General features: G+C 45.4%; 1 protein-coding gene across 1 annotated transcript in view; it reads right to left on the bottom strand.

The window, feature by feature from the left end:
• Positions 1-6663: 6663 nt before the first annotated feature.
• Positions 6664-19060, bottom strand: part of CDH5 (cadherin 5) — a 31520-nt gene continuing 19123 nt past the window's right edge. The window contains exons 7-12 of the mRNA XM_059383944.1: positions 17998-18248; positions 14552-14694; positions 12866-12990; positions 12391-12499; positions 10185-10430; positions 6664-8811 (exon numbers count right to left, since the gene is read on the bottom strand). Coding sequence (XP_059239927.1) covers positions 8294-8811; positions 10185-10430; positions 12391-12499; positions 12866-12990; positions 14552-14694; positions 17998-18248 — 1392 coding nt within the window. The 3' untranslated portion in view covers positions 6664-8293. The remainder of the gene's footprint in view (positions 8812-10184; positions 10431-12390; positions 12500-12865; positions 12991-14551; positions 14695-17997; positions 18249-19060) is intronic.

Below are 19060 nucleotides of genomic sequence, written 5' to 3'. Positions count from 1 at the left end.
TAGGGTATTTCTATGCATTGAAGAATCATATGAGGATTACCTCTCTGGAAAACCAGGTTTTTCTCATTCCGTGGGCTCCAGTTGCTCTGATGCAGAAAGTTAGTGGGAATTTGGTGTAACAGAACTATAAAAGTTAGGAGGTGCAGATCCCACATGGCCAAGTCTAGAAAATAAAAACAAAACACAACACAATAAGATTAATAAACCTCCCAACAACAGTTTTGCCTGGTTTAAAAGCAATGGTTTTAAAAACAGTTTGGTTAATTTAAAAAACATAAAGTTTTGCTTTAATAAATTGTAAGCTTAAACATTTTTTTAAAATAAAACTCAGTGCTACAAAGATATGATAAACTTTATCATATTCACGGTTTTCCAATTAGAAGAAGGTAATTATCTATTAACATTAAAATAATATCCTTTCTGATTATAAACATACTGCATGCTGATATAGAAAATTTGGAAAACACAGAATTAAGATGAAAAGAAAAATTACTTATAATTCAAAAACCTGGAGATGATTATCTACTAGTAAAAAAAAATATTGGGATCTGACTATAAATAATGCATTGGATTCTGTCTTTTTGCTTGACTTTGAATTCAGCTTAAGATCACCATGTGACAACATGACTTTTAATGGCTGCCCAGTATTCTTTTTTCTTTTTATGGATCTTCCATAATTTACCTAGTCAATTTCTTGGATATTTCCACTGTTTCTGATTTTTTTTGCCTTGTACATTACCAGAAATTAACACTGTGACAGATGTACCCTATGTGTGACTCTCAAGCTAATATTTAGACAGGGGATTGCTGGGTGGACTAGGGTTTTGGTTGTAAGGATCAGAGACTCAATCCATCACCTTGGGGACAGTAGGATTTATTGTGTGTATTCTTGACCTGGGAGGTGCTTGAAACCAGGGCATTCAGGGATGGACAGTTTCTGGCCCAGAGTCCATGCTTCCGGACTGATTTGATGAAGAGCAAGAGGGCTGGATATGGACTCTGAGGCAGGGGTTGGTCCTGGGAGGGATTATGCAGTGGACTGTAACCCTTACAAGCCAAAGGCTCCTGCAGCCAGGCCAGCAGATTCCCTAGGAGTTGAAGTTCTCAGTGCCAACAGGACTGCTGGAGGCCATAGGTGTCCTATTTGCTTGGGAAGATGGAGAACTAGGTTCTTGACATTCCCATATCAGAGCCTGGCTGGAGGGGAGGGACAGAGCCAGAGTCTAAAGTGGGTTGCGGGGTTGGGCTTTTTGTGGTTGCCTTTCGGATCCATGTTCTCCGCCAAGGCCCAGAACCCTCAGAGCCTATGGTCCACATCAGGATATCTGGGTGCACAGCACTGGGATTGCGGCTGAGCATTTGTTTATGTCGTGCGCCCCCAAGTGGTCATTTTTCCTACGATCCGTTCAATAGAGATGGATAATATTTCCTGGTCCAGCTTTTGGTCCCCAGGTCTAGGAAAGTCTCCTGCAGATCCACATTTTTGGGGGGGAACCAAAAGGGGGGAATTCTAGCCCTAGTCTCTAACTTGCTGTGTGGCCTTGGTCATGTTGCACCATCTGGGCCTCACTTTAGTCTTCTATGAAGAGGAAGTTCATGTTAGCCGCAGAGATTTGACCTGGGGTACGGGGAAGGGCTCTGAGCCTATGCTGCTCCTGCTCCCTTTTGCCAGGCCCAGGGCCCAGGGTTCACTGGAGCAGTGTGGTTAGCTGAATCCAGGGAGCACTGGGTTTGTGCCCTAGGGTGGTGTCTGCCAGTTGCTCTAGATTCAGAGGCTAGCCACCTGCCTTCACAAAGTCACTCCTCCAACCTCAAGGTAAACAGGAACCAAAGAGAAGAGGTGGCCAGAGTGGCTGAGAGCTCAGAGCCAGATCCCACTGGAGGGATGGAGGGATAAGAGGTGACTTGAAGCCTGGCAGCCTTATTGGAGGAAAAAGTAGTGAACAGATCGCATGAGCTCCAGGGGTTGGGTAACTCGGAGTTCAGAGGGTAAGCCTCTGAATTTTTACATTTGACAGGTAGGAAAACAGAGCTCAAAAGCCACCCTAGGTCATGGTGGTAGGGTTGACATCCACAGGAATAAAAGAATAAGGAAATCCGGGGTGACTGGGTGGGTCAGTGGGTTAAAGCCTCTGCCTTCCATGATCTCAGGGTCCTGGGATCGAGTCTCGCATCGGGCTCTCTGCTCGGTGGGGGCCTGCTTCCTCCTCTCTCTCTCTGCCTATTTGTGATATCTGTCTGTCAAATAAATAAATAAAATCTTAAAAAAAAAAGAATAAGGAAATCCTGTTTTCCATAAAAACAATGAGAACACTGGAAAAAATTGTCAAAATCAACTTTCTCAGAACTCTGGGAATTAACCAAAGTCTTTCACAAATTCTGGGAGTATTTATTCACAAGAAGAGGCTAAACCTTGTAAGATTTTTGATCTTTGTGGTGTTTTAACTTACCCTAATTCCATTCCCCTCTCTTCAGCCCTGTAGTAGCCTTGAAATGCAACAGCCCCACAATCACAGTGAAAATCAGCAGCTTACAAACTTCTGGAAGGGGAAGAGGGTGCTGGAGATCCTCCAAAGCCCAGTAACTGTATCATTTGACCTGTCTGGTGGGCCTTAGAAGACCTCATTTTAAAGCTTGCTTTTATTTCACCTGACTTGAAATTTGCTCAATGCAAACAGCTCCCCCGCCCCAGGCATTTGTTGAAAACAATCATTGGTAATCCTTTCACATCACAGCGGCCTGAGGCAGGGCTAACAGCTCCGGCAAGCAGGAGGCTGACCAAAAATCTTTTTTAAAACTTTGAGAGTGAGCACAGGCAGACAGAATGGCAGGCAGAGGCAGAGGGAGAAGCAGGCTTCCTGTTGAGCAAGGAGCCCAATATGGGACTCGATCCCAGGATGCTGGGATCATGACCTGAGCTGAAGGCAGCCACTTAACCAACTGAGCCACCCAGGCGTCCCAAGAGGCTGACCAAAAATCTTAAAAGGGAAAGCTGAGGAATGAGCTGTCCACTCCTTTGAAAAACTCTGGCATATTCCTGGGAATCTAAAAGGCCAATTGCATGTGTAGGGCTAAGCAAGAGATGTCCAGGAGAGATCAGGGGAAACCCTATGCTCTCACTTATGGTGGACCTGGAGGCTCTGTGCCATCAGAAAGGGAAGGCTAAGGCTGAGTTATAAACTGCCTGCTTGAGCTTTGACGAAGTTTTCCAACATAAACACACACACACACACACACACACACACACACACACACACAGCCTTTTAGCAAGCACTGAGATTTATTGGTTTCAGGCATTTAAGGAGGTATCTGACTACTACCAAGCAGAGACTTCAGTGGCCACACACAACAAAGAGTACAAATTTTTTTTTTTTTAAGATTTTATTTATTTATTTGACAGACAGAGATCACAAGTAGGCAGAGAGGCAGGCAGAGGGAGAGAGGGGGAAGCAGGCTCTCTGCTGAGCAGGGAGCATGATGCAGGACTCTGAGATCATGATCCGAGCCAAAGGCAGAGGCTTAACCCACTGAGCCACCCAGGCGCCCCAAAGAGTACAAATTTTAACAGCAGTAGTTTAGGAGAGCCACTAAACAACTTGCATGTGTAACAAAAACCAAAACAATTAACCTTGGCGGGCAAGGGTCTGGTTTCCACAGTTGCCACATTATATTATTTAAAATACCCAACTTTCTACAACAATTAGGAGACATACAAAGAAACCAGAAAGTATAGCCCACTCGGAGGAAGAAAAAGCAATCAATAGAAACTATCTGTAAAGAAACCCAAATGTTGGACTTACTAGACAAAGAGTTTAACTTAGTTATTTAAAAGACATTCAAAGAACTAAAGGAGACCATGTCTAAAGAGCTAAAGAAAAATGTGAGGATTATGTTTCACCAAAGAAAGAATATCAGTAAACAGGTAGAAATTATTTTTTAAAAAATGAAACTTTGTAGTTGAAAATATAAATGAAATGAAAAATTCAGAAGAACCCAAGAACAGATGTGAGTTAGCTGAAGAAAGATTAGTAAACTTGAGGATTGATCAATTAGGATTATCTAGTCTGAGGAACAACAACAAAAAGAATGAAGAAAATGAATAAACCTTAGATAGTTATTGGATATCATCAGACATACTCATGTATGCACAGTGGGAGTCCCAGAGAAGAGAGAGAGAAGTGGGGGGGGGGGGAGAAAGAATATCTGAAGAGATAATGGCCCCAAACTTTCAAATTCGATAAAAATATTAATCTACATATCCAATAAGTTCAATGAACTCCAATAAGATAAACTGTTAGCATTATCCTAGACACATTATAACAAAACTGTTGAAGATCAAAAACCAAGGGAATATTGAAAGCAGTAAGAGAGCAATGGTTTATGACATACAGAGTTTCCTCAATAAGGTTAACAGCAAGTTACTGATCAGAAGCCCGCTAGGCCAGGCACTGGAATGACATTCATAGTGATGAAAGGTGAAGGCTATCCATTAAAAATTCTGTATTTTGGAAAAATAAAGGAGAAATCAATGCCCAGATAAACAAAAGGGAGAGAATTTCTCACAACCAGACTTTCCCTACAAACTTACAAGGAGAGTCATTCAGGTTGAAATGAAAAGACACAGACAGTAATCATCAAAGGAATCTATATGAAGAAATAAAGATCAGCAGTAAAGGTAACTGTATAAGTAGCTGTAAAAATTAAATAGGCATATTTTTGTGTGTAACTTTCCCCTGCCTATCAGATTTAGAAGACAACTATATAAAGCAATAACTATAAATTTATGTTGATGGGCATACAATGTATGAAAATGTAATATGTATAACAAGGCAAAGGTGAGTGGGAGTAAAGCTATATAGGAACAAAGTTTTGTACAATATTTAAATTAAGTTAGTAAAAATTCTAACTGAATTGTTTTAAGATTTTAAATATAGTTCTCATGGGAACCAGTAAGGAAATTAAAAAAAAGTAAAAGGCATGACAAGAGAATTAAAATGGTACACTAGAAAATACCTATTTAACATACAAGAATTCAGTAATGGGGTGATAGAGGAACAAAAAATATATAAGATGTAGAAAAAAATAGGAAAATAGAAGACATGTATCTCACCTTATTAGATTAAATGGAAAAGGATTAAACAGGCCGATCAAAAATCAGAGATTGGTAGGGTGGATAAACTGTCATATCCAATTACATTTGGTCCACAGAACACACACTTTCTATTAAAAAAATGCAAATTTGGGGCACCTGGGTGGTTCAGTGGATTAAGCCTCTGCCTTTGGTCATGATCTTAGGGTCCTGGGATAGAGCCCCGCATCAGGCTCTCTGCTCAGCGGGGAGCCTGCTTTACCCTCTCTGCCTGCCTCTCTTCCTGCTTGTGTTTTCTTTCTCTGTCTCTCTGTCAAATAAATAAATAAAATCTTAAAATGCAAACTGGTTGAGAGTAAAAGCATGGAAAAAGAGACACTATGTAAACTAACTGAAAGAGAGCCAGAGTGACTATACTAATGTTAGATGAAACAGACTGATGCCAATTGTTACCAGATACAAAAATACATTTTATAATGCTAAAGGGTCAGTCCTTTAGGATAACAATTAGAAACCTATATGCCCCTAACAGCAGAGACTCAAAATACATGAAGCAAAAACTGATGGAATTGAAGGGAGAAAAAGACAATTCAACTATAACAGTTGGAGATTTCAGCACCCCACTTTTAATAGTGCATAGACAAACTAAACGTATCTGTGAGGGAATAAGAGTTGAACAACAGTACAAACCGTGATATCTAACGGATAGCTATAAAATACTCCACTGCCAACATCAGAATACACAGTCCTCTCAAGGGCACATAGAATATTCTCCAGGACAAAACATACATTAAGGCATAAAACAAGTCCGAAATAAGTTTGTAAGGCTTGATATCATAAAAATTATGTTCTCTCACCATAAGGGAATGAAAGTAGAAATCAGTAACAGTAGGAAATTTGAAAAATTCACAAATATGTGAAAATTAAATAATGTGTTCTAAATCACCAGTGGATGATAAAAAAGGAAATCACAAAGGAAGTTAGAACAAAATTGGAATTAAGACAAATTGACCCGAGAGCTTTACAGACACCACCCTTGGAGACCATAGTCCCCAGGAAACCCTGCTGGTAGGGTCAAAGAGCAGGAGCCTTGTTGACGTGAATAACACTTACCTTTTCAACTCCAGACCTGAGTCTGACAAGGAGGTTTCCTCTTCTCATTTTGATCATGAGATTTTCTAGGCAGGACTCCAATGTTGGGGCCACACACCCCAGTACGTGCCCGCTGCTCACTCCTGTCAACCAGCTAAGTAGAGGTTGATTTCCTCTTTCGCTGTTCATGAATCTCACCCGCCCTGGCTCATTTGCCAAATGTAAATGGTGTGTCGACTCCATCTTCCAGAGGCCCTGCCTATTGTGCAGGGTGGAAGTGGGACCGGGAAGCACACTCAGCTCTGGGAAGAAAGGGGGCTGGACTAGGTGTCCAGTGTTTTTTCTCGGCTGCAGTGCAGACCGAGTGTCTCTGAAATCCTAATTGCAAATATCCCCCCATGTCCAGGGTTCCTTTGATGATGATGGTGGTGGTGGTGGTTTGTATGTGTTTCACGTGAGCTTTCTCAGCTCTAGAAATGAAAGAATTTCAAGATTTTTCTTTATTTAGGTATTAAAAAAATACAGTACATCCCATGCACCAGTGTGGCCTACATATAATCATTATTACTACAGTAAGTACTACAATGATAAGAAAAAGAAGGTTACAGGAATTTGTTCATCCAACTAAAAACCCTGAATTAAAGTTGTTAACCTACATAGCAACCCGCTTATTATGCAAAAACCCTTATTTATATGTTGGTGAGCGCTAGAAATATGTAAGTATTATTAGTAAACAAAAAAGTACAAAAGCTAGATATTGGTTTAAAAAAAAAAAGTCAGTGTTACCTATAATCTCCTGAATTGTGAGGGCCCTTGTCCAGAGGGGAACCTCAGTTCATGACCAAGGGTGAGCTGGATTTTCCCTCCTGCCCTGCCCCCTCCTGTTGAGTGATGCCATTTCCCCAGGACATGTTTGCAATCAAATGGTCCATATTTGGCTGAAAGTGGGAGATGCACAGATGACCACAGGACGTGGGCGGGGCAGGGTGACTTCTGCAGGGGGTGCCTGAGGGATGGAACCCTGCAGGGGTTTCCTGAGATGTGACAACAATGAGGTGTGTAAAATCAAATGGCACAGTTTTATAGTGCAGTCATGTTTGGGTTTGCACTTCAGCCAGAACGGCTGAGGGTCAGATCTTGAGGGCCTTCAAGTCAAGAGATTAAAAAGTAGATAGAAAAAGAGAAAGAGCATGAATGAGTGACTAGGCAAGGCGTATACAGGGAGAGGTCTTCTGTTCTGGGAACGTCGATCCACTTCCCAGGAAAAACTGGAGGGGTTGTCGATGAGTCTCAAAATGGGCTCACAGCTATTGCAGGCTCTTTCCAAAGGGTGTGGGTGTGGAGGTGTCCCTCACCATATGATCTGTCACACTTGGTCTTCACTGTCCCTCCAGGATGGATTCACAGTTGCTTCAGAATTCAACAAGCCATTTTCCTGACTTTGGTTGAATTTTCAGTGCTTAGTACAGAAGTTAGGGGTGTGGCAGGCCAGTGAGGTCCCTTTAGGACCCACCTTCCATAGCTGTCAAGGGGCCCTCTCCTCCTTCCTGACAGACCTGGGAAGAGGCTGGGAGTGGAGGGGAACTTGGGAGAGTGGAGGAAGTTGAAGCAGGGTAGGCTGATGGATGGTTCCAGTCTCCCACAGGACTGGGCTGCAAAGAGTTTTGCCCCACAGGCCATGCTGTGCAGCCCTTTGCGTCCAGGCAGAGAGGCACCAGGACCTCCCTGACCTCACCACCCTCACCAGGGGTTTCGAGGATTTCAAGGGAAGATCTCCCCCTGGCAGTTGAACATAAGCTGCTTTGAGGAGCCACAGAAAGGCTTTGAGTTGGACCCGTGGTTCCAGGCAACAGGGTTATGGGTATCCGAGTCCAGACAGAACCCCAGCCTGGATCTTCCAGCATTTAGGGCGTAGCTGTCACTGAAATATGTTCCTGGACCTTTCAGGGACCTGGAGTTTGCTACCCAAGGTGGTGAAGTCTCTGGGGCCCACGAGGAAGGGCTGCCGGACTGGGGTGTCCGTGCTACAGTTTGCGGGCTCAGTGGCTGGTGTCCGGCTGGCCCGAACTGCAGTGCTTTGTGTCCCCAGACCTAGAGGCCCATGGCCCCCCCTTAGTACATCAGCTCCTCCTGGGGGTCTGAGCGGTACAGCTCGGCCAGCATCTTGAACCTGGGCCCCCAGTCGTTGAGGAAGTCATAATCGATGTCCGAGTCGGATGAATCGGTGCCCAGGGAGCTGAGGGACTCGGCGATGGACTCGGCGCCCTCGTAGCCGTAGATGTGCAGCGTGTCGTAGGGCGGGCCGCCGCCGTCATGGTCCGCCTCGTCCTTCTTGACCTCGATCATGGCGGCCATCTCCCCGGGTCCGCCGTGCCCCGCGGGCGCGTGGCGCGGCGGCTTCTGCACCTGCACGTACAGGGACGGCCGCGCGTCCAGCGCGGGGCGCGGGGGCTTGGCGCTGCCGTGCCGCACCGAGTTGAGCACCGACACGTCGTAGCTGGTGGTGTCCATCTCGCCGCCGCCCTCCTCGTCGTAGGTGACCAGCTGCTCGTGGATCTCGGGCACGCTCTTGCCGTGTGCGCGGGCCTGCTTCCGGAGCCGCCGCCGCAGGAAGATGAGGAGGGTGATCACTGCAGCCAGGCAGAGCCAGTCAGACCCGGCCCTGGCCAGGTGCGCCCCGTCTCTGCGGCTCCCCGGCGCCCTCCCCTCCCCTCCTCCCAGGAGATTCCCGAGCCCCCCAGCCTTGCAGCTGCACCCGGGCCAACGCAGAGGCTGGTTCGGTCTAGACACCTGGTGGGTACGCGCGTGCCCCCTCCTCCACAGTCCGTGGGTCAAGGCCAGCCGCCCTCCCCCCACCTCCGTGGGACAGACCCAGGATGACTTCAGTGCTTTTTATATTGAGTAAGGTAGTTGGGAGGTTAAGTGTAATTGTGGTGGTGATGTCATTGTCATTATTATCACTAATTATTATTAAAAAGGGGGTCTGAGTCTGGACTCTCCACCAGGGAAACGCCAGGATGGTGGCACACCCAGAGGGTCTCTAAGGGGGGAGCCACTGGCAGGAAAAAGCCTGGAGCAGATAATGCAGGTGCTCCCATAGTATCTCTCAGGGCTGGTCATTTCAGTCCCCAGGGCGATCTTTAACCTTCCTCTAAGGGCGGGTCCCTGCTCCATTTCAGAGCTGGTGAAGTGCAGGAGAATTTATTGCCCTGGGAGAAGCCCCCACACGTCAGCTGAGGGGAGCTCATGTTTGGATAAACATCTGCTGTGAGTGCCCCACTGCTTCCGTGTCCCAGGAGGCAGAAGGCTCCCCTGGCCCACACTGACAACTTGTATTGACTACTCTCCCCTCATCAGCTGCCTCCCTTTCCCCTTTCACTCCCCTCTTCCTTCTAGAGCTTTCTGGGAGCACTTCTAACGTAAATCACTGGCACCCCAATCCTTGTCCCAGGGTCTGCTCCCTGGGTAACTCAAAACAAGGCAAGGACTAAAATACTCCTAAAATTTTTGAGGGCCCCCCAAAAAAAGAAAAAAAAAAAAGAAATCAAGGTTGGAGGGATTCAGAAAAGGAAAGCAAGCCACTGGGGGTGAGGTAAGCTAGAATTTTCAAACCTTTCCTTTTTCTTGTTCCCCCAAAAGAAATATATATACGTATTTTTTTTTTTTTCAGAATAGGGTTCATGTCAATAAATGCCTAGAATGGTGTCTGGAATGTAGTTAAGTGCTCAAAATCTATAAACTGAATGAAGGAATGTCATAAATGTGAAGTCTTTTAAAGTCGGGGAAGGGCCTTGAACTTCCCTTGCCCCACATCTACCCCCACCCTTAGGCATCCCAGCGGGGCAGAGCTTCTATCCCTGTGTTCTACTATGGAACCCTGAGACCCAGGGTGGGATATGGGCAGGAGGCAGGGTTGGTTCTTGGATCCCTGGTCTCTTCATCCTCCTGTGAACCCCAACTCCCTTTCCCCACCAGTCCCTTCCGCATTCTCCTGGGCACTGACCTGTGATGGTGAGGATGCAGAGGAAGATGGCTACCAGTGCCTGGATGCTGACACCTGCCTGGCCTGCCATCTCCTCACAGTAGGTGAACTCGCCATGCTCATTGCACTTGCAAATAGTCACGACCAACGTGTTGGTGCCTGTAAGGCTTGGCTTCCCGTTGTCTGAGATGAGCACAGGCAGGTGGTGGACCTTGGCACGCTCCCGGTCAAACTGTCCATACTTGACTGTGATGTTGGCCGTGTTATCTGGAAACACCAGGGCTGCAGAGTCAGGCTCAACTCTCCAGAGTGCCTGTTTGCTCATTCACACTCACCTGTGGCCTGCCTCCTCCAGGGAGGCCTCCATGACCATACCAGTCTGGGGGGCAGACTGGGGGACTTCTCTGTTCTTCGTATCCCCTGCCTCATGTTCCAGCCATTTGAGTGTGGGTCTGTTTCTCCAGAGAGGGGACATTTGGGGCAGCTGTTTCGACCTAGCCCCTAAGAATGGTTTGGCCAAAACGTAAAATCCTCACTTTCTGTTTCTGTGAGCAACCCGTAAGTCTGGCTCCCACCTCCTCTTCCTTAACCCCATTGTAAGAAAGTGAAAACAATGCACATGTTCCCTGAGGCACTGAGGGAGTGAGGAAATGTGTAACTGAGGATTTCCTGGGCAGGTTGGAACTGGGAATGTGCTTTGGCCTAAATTTTGGCTCTCTCTCCCAGCTTCAATGAGTGGTTCCACATACAGAAGAACCCCCTGTAGAGCTATTTAAACATGCTGATTTTCAAACCCTACTCTCCCTTCCCCTCCAGATCCCTTTCCTCTCCTCACCCACCCCCCCCCCCCCCCATTTCAGATTCACTGGCCCTGGGCAGAGGCCAGATAGTGTCTACGTTTGCAGGCTCCTGGGGAGTTACAGTGCCTGTGGTCAGAGGGTTGAGGGATCCCTGCTCCAGGATTTATCTAGCCCTGTAGGATCAGCTCATTCGGGAAGCTGGCCAAAAGCACAGGAGACCATTATTTACATTTCAAATGAAAGCTAATTACATTTTGTTATTAAGCAACCATGTCTATTATAATAAAAAATAATAGCTGTCTGGCCATTGATATTTTATGAGAGAAATGAGAGTTCTCTCACTATACTCATTTACTTTCATAATAGAACATTCAGGTTGTAAGTGAATGTGGCACCCACAGGCTTGCCTCCTGGTTGTACAGGGGGTGCTTCTGAGGTGGTTCGTAAGCATTCTATTCCAGTGCAGACCCCCTCTGAGGTGGGATTGAGGTGAACATGGGGCATGGGGTGATGGGTATTTTGCCACATAGTTTACTGCGAAAAGACAGCTGAGCATTTGAATGGTCTGTCATTGACTGCTGGCACATCATGGCCACCTTTCCAGTTCCACAGAAGGCTCCTTAAGGGTGGGTCTGTGGCTGATCCCCTGGGTCTGCCTCACACTCTCAGGGCCTTGACTCTCCTCACAGGTGACAATGGCTTTTCAGCACCAGGATCCTCATGCACCACAGTTTGGCCCACTAGAGATAGGCAGCTAGCTCTACCTTGTGCTGGGGGGAAGGATGACTCTGTTGAGACCCAGGAGGGATTTTTCTCTGTTTTTCTCAGGAAGCAGCTGAAGCCATGGTAGCCTGTCTACTTTGGGGAGCTCAGCCACCTCAGCATCATCACTCTTGTAAGCACATCCTCATCAGAAGCTCTCATCAGCCACTACTGACATTATAGACCCTGGGCTGCGAGGAGTGGACCAGATGCTGTCCTGGGGCCACCTGGTGGTAAGTAGTCATTGTGGCTGAATCAAGACAAAGTTCACTGTATTCTTGGCATTTGGGATTTCACATTTCCAATTTAGACTCTTTGGTAGTGACCTCAGAGCTCATAGAGAATTTGCAGTTGTGCTGAGCATAGAGATCCAGTGTGGGAAGGAGTCTGTTGGGTCGTTAGTGAATCGAGCAAGTCTCTGCACTCTGTATCTGTTCTTTGTTCCTTGCTGACCTGACCATCTTCTGGGGAGTATGGACTTGGCAATTTGGCCTGGGTAGCTCTGACTGTAGCACAGACCAGTAAGGAGTTGTGCAAAATATCCTGTAACTGCCCCCTCCCCCCCTGCCGATTTTTGGCTTGGTCTTTGGCACTGGTGCTTCCAGACCCGAATCCCCCTGCCTCTGCCCCAGCCAGTAGCCAAGGCTGACTACCTTGATGCATACCGTGATTATCTGTGAGGGTGAAGTTGCTGTCCTCGGTGCTCAGGGAGAATTTGAACTTCACGTCTCGTGGTGTGATGTCCTTGTCTGTTGCCGAGATTTGCACGACCAGCTGGAGTATGGAAAATGGGGGGTAGTCAGTGGTGGTGTTGGGGTGGCCAGGAGTTTAGTGGTGGTGACTGTGGGTTTAGACCTGATCATGGCTGCATCTCACCTGTAACATTAACCTAAATGGTCTCCACAAAGCCACTCTTTGGACCACCCTCCTCTTCAGTCTATTTTTCACACATCCACTGTGAGCCTCAGTTTCTCTGTCTGTAAAGTGGGGCTGTGGGGATAACGACACCTTTCCTCAAGGCTCTTGTGCCTTTTACATTAAGCTCAGTGAAATGCCGGCTGGCCGTGGGTGGAAGAAGGTGCTGCCCCTCAGCCTGTCCTCATGGGGTATGCCCTGCCCTCCCACTGGAGCCAGACTCACCTTGCCCTGGGGAGCATTCTCACACACTCTGGGCTCGTAGGGCTGGGCGAACTCTGGAGGGTTGTCGTTCTCATCCAAAATTTCAATGTGGACTTGCACAATGGACTCTTTGCCTGTGGAGTATCCTACAGGGAGGAAAGAGCTCATGAAGCCAGCTGCAAAGGTAGAAGGTATGTGGATGGGGAATCCTGGAGGGGTGCCCTTTTTGCACGAAGAGGGGCCTCTGGAAGAGAGTCCGGGGAATGACGTTCTGGATGAAAAGGGTGAAAGAGGAGTGGGGGTGGACATCAAGATTCACGCAGAGGGATGTTTACTAAATAGTTACTTGTAAGAATCAAAAAGGTAAACAATGCAAGCCAATTAAAGAAGGTTTTAATTAATTTGACAAATTATCAAATTGATCCAATAGTTTAAGTAATTACCAATAAAATTCATTAATCACAAAATAATTAAAAGGTAAACAACCTAAGCGAGATGGGGTCAACAAATTAAACCACTTTAAAAGAATGGAATGTGTGGCCATTTACAGTGCCAGTGGAAATCACATTTTTAAAATGTGATAAGGAAAAGATATTTTAGCACCATGAGAAAATGGTTCTGGAATAAGGTTAAGTAAAAATGCAGGGTATGATTTTTATATAAATATTATGATCTCAGTTATATAAAAATATGTATAGGAAAAAAGACCAGAAAAAGTACACTATTGTTAACAGTAATTATCTGTGTGGTGGTATTATGCGGGGATGATTTTCTTCTCTTTTTCCATATTTTCTCTCATATTTTAAAATGAACAACTAACTATTACTTTTAAAGTTTAAAAATTGTGTGAATGAGATTAGATGAGCAAGAAAGGGGCAAAGACTGATTTGGAAACCACACGGGAGTGCATTGCAGTCAGGGCTTGGCTGCCATGCGAGGGGGTTGATGAGTCTCAGAGATGCAGCAGGAGGCAGGGCCCCTCTAGGGTAGCACCAGTAGGGTCTTGGTCAAGTCATCTACTCCCCTGGGCCCTGGTGGCCTCCTGGGTAAGGCAGGAATATTAATCTGGATGGCAGCTGCGATTTTTCTCATGTCAAGTTTTGTAAGGATGCAAAAGTCCAATACTTGCCTTTCCCTCTGGCAAAAGTTATACTAAGCTGGAGAACCTAATGACCTTGAAGCTGGAAAGTGCTTCAGATTTTGAATTCAACCCACTGACCGGCATATAAATCATCACCTCCCCTCCCAGCTAACAGTCTTTTCCAAACATCCATGATAATGAGAACCACATAGTACTTGAGTGATGCCCACTCCTTGTCCCCATTTCTGGAACACTGGGCCAGAACCTCCAGGGAAGGCTTTATGTTTAAAAGGTGCCTTAGGTGATTCTTATCACAGAAATGTCTAGCAGGCTGTTTTATGATGGTGCTTCTTAAACTGGAATGTGCATGAGATTCTGATTCAGTCTGGGAGTGGCCCAAGATTCTACCCTCCCCACAAAGTCTCAGGTGACGTGAATGCTGCTGGCCCATGCCCAGTGTAGGGATCGAGGCTTTCTAGTATTGCAGCCAAGTGGGGCTTCAGCGGGTGCTTATAATACCTCTAGAGATTGAGATGACACATTGTGCCTATTTTGAAGGAATGAGGAAAAGTTAGAAGAATGAGAAGAAGAAAAGCCCAGGGCTCTTGGCATATGGGGCCACTCACCACTAGAGTCCAGTTCCTTGGCCTCCACTGTCAGGTTATACCAGGGGTAGATTTCTCTGTCCAGTTCTTTCTCATTGTAAATGTCACCTTGCTTGGTTATGCGGAAGAACTGGCCCTTGTCACTGGTCTTGCGGATGGAATATCTGCCAGGGGAGAGAAATCAGGGTTTTCCATTGTTCTTTGCTGAGTGCATGTTTCTCAGCGTGACTGATGAGGCTCTTCCCCAACTATCCTTTGCAGCCCCTCCATCGTCCTCTCCCCACTCATTGTGTTCTGCCTCCCAGAGGGATTCAGAGGTGGGGGGATAATCCCTTTGATTTTAGCAGGGCTACCCTGGCTGAGCTGAAGGTGGGGCCTTGAGACTCTGTCGGAGTACTTTGAAAGCTGAGGCAGGAGGCTCTGTAATCCAGTGCACCAGAGCTGGGTTTGGTTTTTGTGATTGATGAAAAATAGCAGTAGGTGATATAAGCAACTAATGAATCATTGAACACTATATCAAAAACTAATAATGTATTATATGTTGGCTAATTGAACATAGTAAAAAAAAAAAAGAAAGAAAGAAAGAAAAAAAGAAAAGATAGCTAGAAGGGAGCCAGGAAGAAATAAAAAAGGAGCTGGAATAGATAGGAAATAATAGAAAATAAATTTATGAAGTAAAAATTTGGAAAGTTCTTCCAAATCTCAAGAAAAAGGTGTAAAGAAATGAGACATGAATATGTAAGAGATATAGAAAATGTAATAAATATCATACATATTTGCTGCTAATGAGGAAAATCCCAGAACCAATAGAACAGAAGAAATAACAAAAGATACACTAAAAGAAAACTTTCCTGATCTTAAGAAAGGCTCAACTGTACAGATTAAGAGAGATCATTAATATCAGGTGTAATTTTCAAAAGAGATCAACATTTACATATATTCTGATGACACTTTTGAATTTCAAGGTTGTGTGAGGCAATGAACAGAGTCCAGACAGAAAAATATCTTCTTCTGAAAAAAATTAGATTCACCCCAGATGTCCCCACAGTATTAAATGCTAGAAGCATTGATAGTATTTTTGAAGTGAAGTGCCCCTGCTCTGAGGGTTATAGGAGCACATGTGGTGTTATTAACATAAGAAGGCAAAGGAACTAAGGTATTTGTAAACATACCAGAACTCAGGAAGTATGTCACCCATAGAGATGGGTCCTGATTTTTATGAAAACTTAACTTCATCCAACTAAGAAATGTAGAGATATAAAGAAAAAGCCTTCTTTGGGAGGCATTAATGTAAAATGAGTTATTTCCTTATCATACATAGGAAAGCAATTGTGTTTGTGTGTGTGTGTCATTTTAAAGTAGAAAATGTCCAAGAAAACATTTTTAATTTTACAGGTAGAAGTAAGTCTCATTGGTAGAAGTAAAAATCAAGGTATTCCTTTCAAACATCCAGGAGAAAAAAAATGGAAAAAAGATAGACTCTATGGCAAACATAGGGGAAAAGAAAAAAAACCATTAAGTTTGAGAAATGAGAAATGTATAACAAGATAAAAAAAAAGCAAGATCAAATGTATCATTTATGATGATAAATGTGAATAGGTTAAACCCAAAGCATCTCAGTTTAGATTAAAAAGCAAAACCAACTGCCTTCTTTTTTTTGAGAGACAACTTAATGCCAGGTGAAAAGCAGAAGTTAAGAAAGTTCAAAGTAAAGATTGGAAAACTTCTTCTTCTTCTTCTTCTTTTTTTTAATATTTATTTATTTATTTATTTATTTATTTATTTATTTATTTAACATACAGAGATCACAAGTAGGCAGAGAGGCAGGCAGAGAGAGAGGAGGAAGCAGGCTCCCCGCTGAGCAGAGAGCCAGATGCGGGGCTCAATCCCAGGACCCTGAAATTGTGACCTGAGCTGAAGGCAGAGGCTTCAACCCACTGAGCCACTCAGGCGCCCCAAGATTGGAAAACTTCTATCATGCAAAGACAATTAATATGAAAACAGGACCAGCAAACTTAACATCAGGCAGTATTGAGCTGAAGGCAAAGTGTTTAGCAGAACAAATATAATAATTTCATAGGGATAAAAGTTACAAGTCATAATGAAGGTAAAATAGTTGTCAACCCTTGTGAATAGAAAAATTAAAATATGTAATGCAAAATCTTAGGGATTCTGGAAAAAATGAATGCAAACACAGTTGTATTATATCCCAGAACAGGTTAAAGCAAAAACAAAAAATACCCTACCACTGGTAAAAGAAAGTATAAACATCAGTGTCTAAAATAAATTCTTGGATCAGTAAAGAAATAAAAATTATTGTTACTGTCTGTTTACAATAGAGTGGTCATGAGAACTTTAATAGTCCCAGAGCTCCTGTGATGTGGCCCAACTCTCCATTTCTGGGGACATGTTTTTTGACTTTAATAAGAAGACCTGGTACCCTAGAAATATCAGTTCTCCCTGAACTGGTATAACATAATTCTCATTCTCATTAGAATTCTAATGTTAAAAAAAGAAAACAGAAGAATTTTATAGTTCGTATGAAAGGGTGAATGTTTGAGAATGTGTAAAAGCTAGAGAAAGTAAAATAACAGTGGGGGAGGGACTTGGCTTGTACCTACAAAGTTCTAGCCCCTGCAATGAAACAGAATGGCTTTGCCACACACAACAGTGGACAGAACAGAGGATTCAGAAATAGATTCAGTATAGCATATAACAAAGGTGGGAAAATGAGAACTTATTTAATAAATGGTGCTAGCACAATTCCTCTGCAATAAAAGGAGATTGGGTTAAAATCAACCGTTAGATGGCTCTAATATATGAGGTAGAGCTATATTTTTCATCCCTGAGGGCAGAGGCGAGGAGTCTACTGGAGATAGAACAGGTGGTGAAGAAGTGGGCGTGGTGTGATCCAAAAAACTGTGAAAGCATTTAAAACCCCCCAGACAGACAGACAGACAGACATCAAATCCGCCATAAATGTACATCCGTGTTTATGTGGTCATGAAGAAAAGGCAGGACAGGACGGCCTCAAATTGTGAACGTGAGTTGCCTGGGAGTGGGGGTTACTGATGTTTTCTTTGTAGTTCTTTGTGTTGTTTCACTGTGAAATGAACACCTTTTACTTTTGTGGTTTGGGGAAGGCCAGCTTATAAAGTGAAGGACTTTCTCGGGTATCCTCAGTTGCTTTCCCTCTTGGCCATCAGCTCTCCCTAGATGGACCCGTGGAGACCATTGCCGGTGGAGCAGCCATGGGGAGCTCTTATGGCCAGGGCCACGTGGGCTGGGGTTGCCTGGGCAGTACAGGATCCCACCCGACCTCTAGTCCTGCCTCTGCCACGTCCCATATATGTGCCCGGAGAAGCCCTTTGCTGCATTTGGGTCATGGTGTCAGTGCAGCCGGTGTGGAGGACCTCACGCAGGGGTTGTCATGGTCATCGTCACCCTTACGCGCTCTACGCCCTTACCCAATACTCCGCCGAGCTGCATCAGGGTCTATGGCCAGCACAGAGCCGATAATAGGTTTCTTCTGGTTCTCCCGCAGCTGGAAGTGGTAGAAGGGCTGCTTGAAGGCGGGGGGCTCGTCCACATCTGTGACGTTGATGATGACGCGGGCAGTTTTCCGGACGGAGATGCTGCTCAGGTAGTGGAGGTTGATGGTGGGGTCTGTCGCCTCGATGGTGAAGACGTACTGCTGAATGTCCTCGTAGTTCAGAGGCTACAGAAAGGATAAATGTGGCGAGTACCTGCTCTGAGCCAAGCCCGTGTGATAGGATCATCACAGCAACCCTGCACGTTTGCCCTAGGATGACACCCATTTTACAGCCATTTTACATTTTACCCATTTACAGCTTGTGGCCTGGACAAGAGATATTTCTAGGGTCATCAAGAGAATGTCAGGGGCTGGCTGACTGTCTTTGGCTGCCCCCCAGCCTAACTCTGTGACTGGCCCTGTGCTGAGTATTGAGGACACACAGTGGGTGAGCTATAGTCCTCTCTAGGGATCACAGCTGGTAGTTCAGTCCACAGCTCCTTAAGCATGGGCCCTTTCCTTATGTCTTTGCTCAAGATGCTTCTCCTGCCTTTGCCTGCTTACCACACTCCTACTCACCTCCCAAGAAGCCAGATCTGAAGGTCATCACATCTTCTCAGATTCCATCCTGCCCCCCCCCCCCCGCCCCGACACAGGCAGCTGCTCCCCGCTTGGGTAGCTGGAGCACTTACTCAAGGCTGCCCTGTTTGTCTATGTGCGTTTCCCCACTCGCTGCCAGAGCTTCGCTGCTGGGGAGGCTGTGTGATTCCCCTGGGGGCCTCCAGTTCCCAGTGCAGGGCTGGACCAGGGACAGCCTCAGGAGAGTGCTCCTCGGGGAATGGCTGTACTCAGGCTCTCAGGGGTTCTGGAATGTCCCATTTGAGTTGTGTCGTCCCTGGCCCGTAGCCCAGTACTCGGCATGGGTATTCTAGAGGCATTTTGTGTCCGTTGCTTCCTCTTCCAGATTCAGTTGCTCTGACTGCTCTGTCTGTCCACAG

This window comes from Mustela nigripes, chromosome 17 (assembly GCF_022355385.1).
Source record: "Mustela nigripes isolate SB6536 chromosome 17, MUSNIG.SB6536, whole genome shotgun sequence".
Taxonomy (NCBI): domain Eukaryota; kingdom Metazoa; phylum Chordata; class Mammalia; order Carnivora; family Mustelidae; genus Mustela; species Mustela nigripes.
This window is presented reverse-complemented; position numbering and strand designations above follow the sequence as displayed.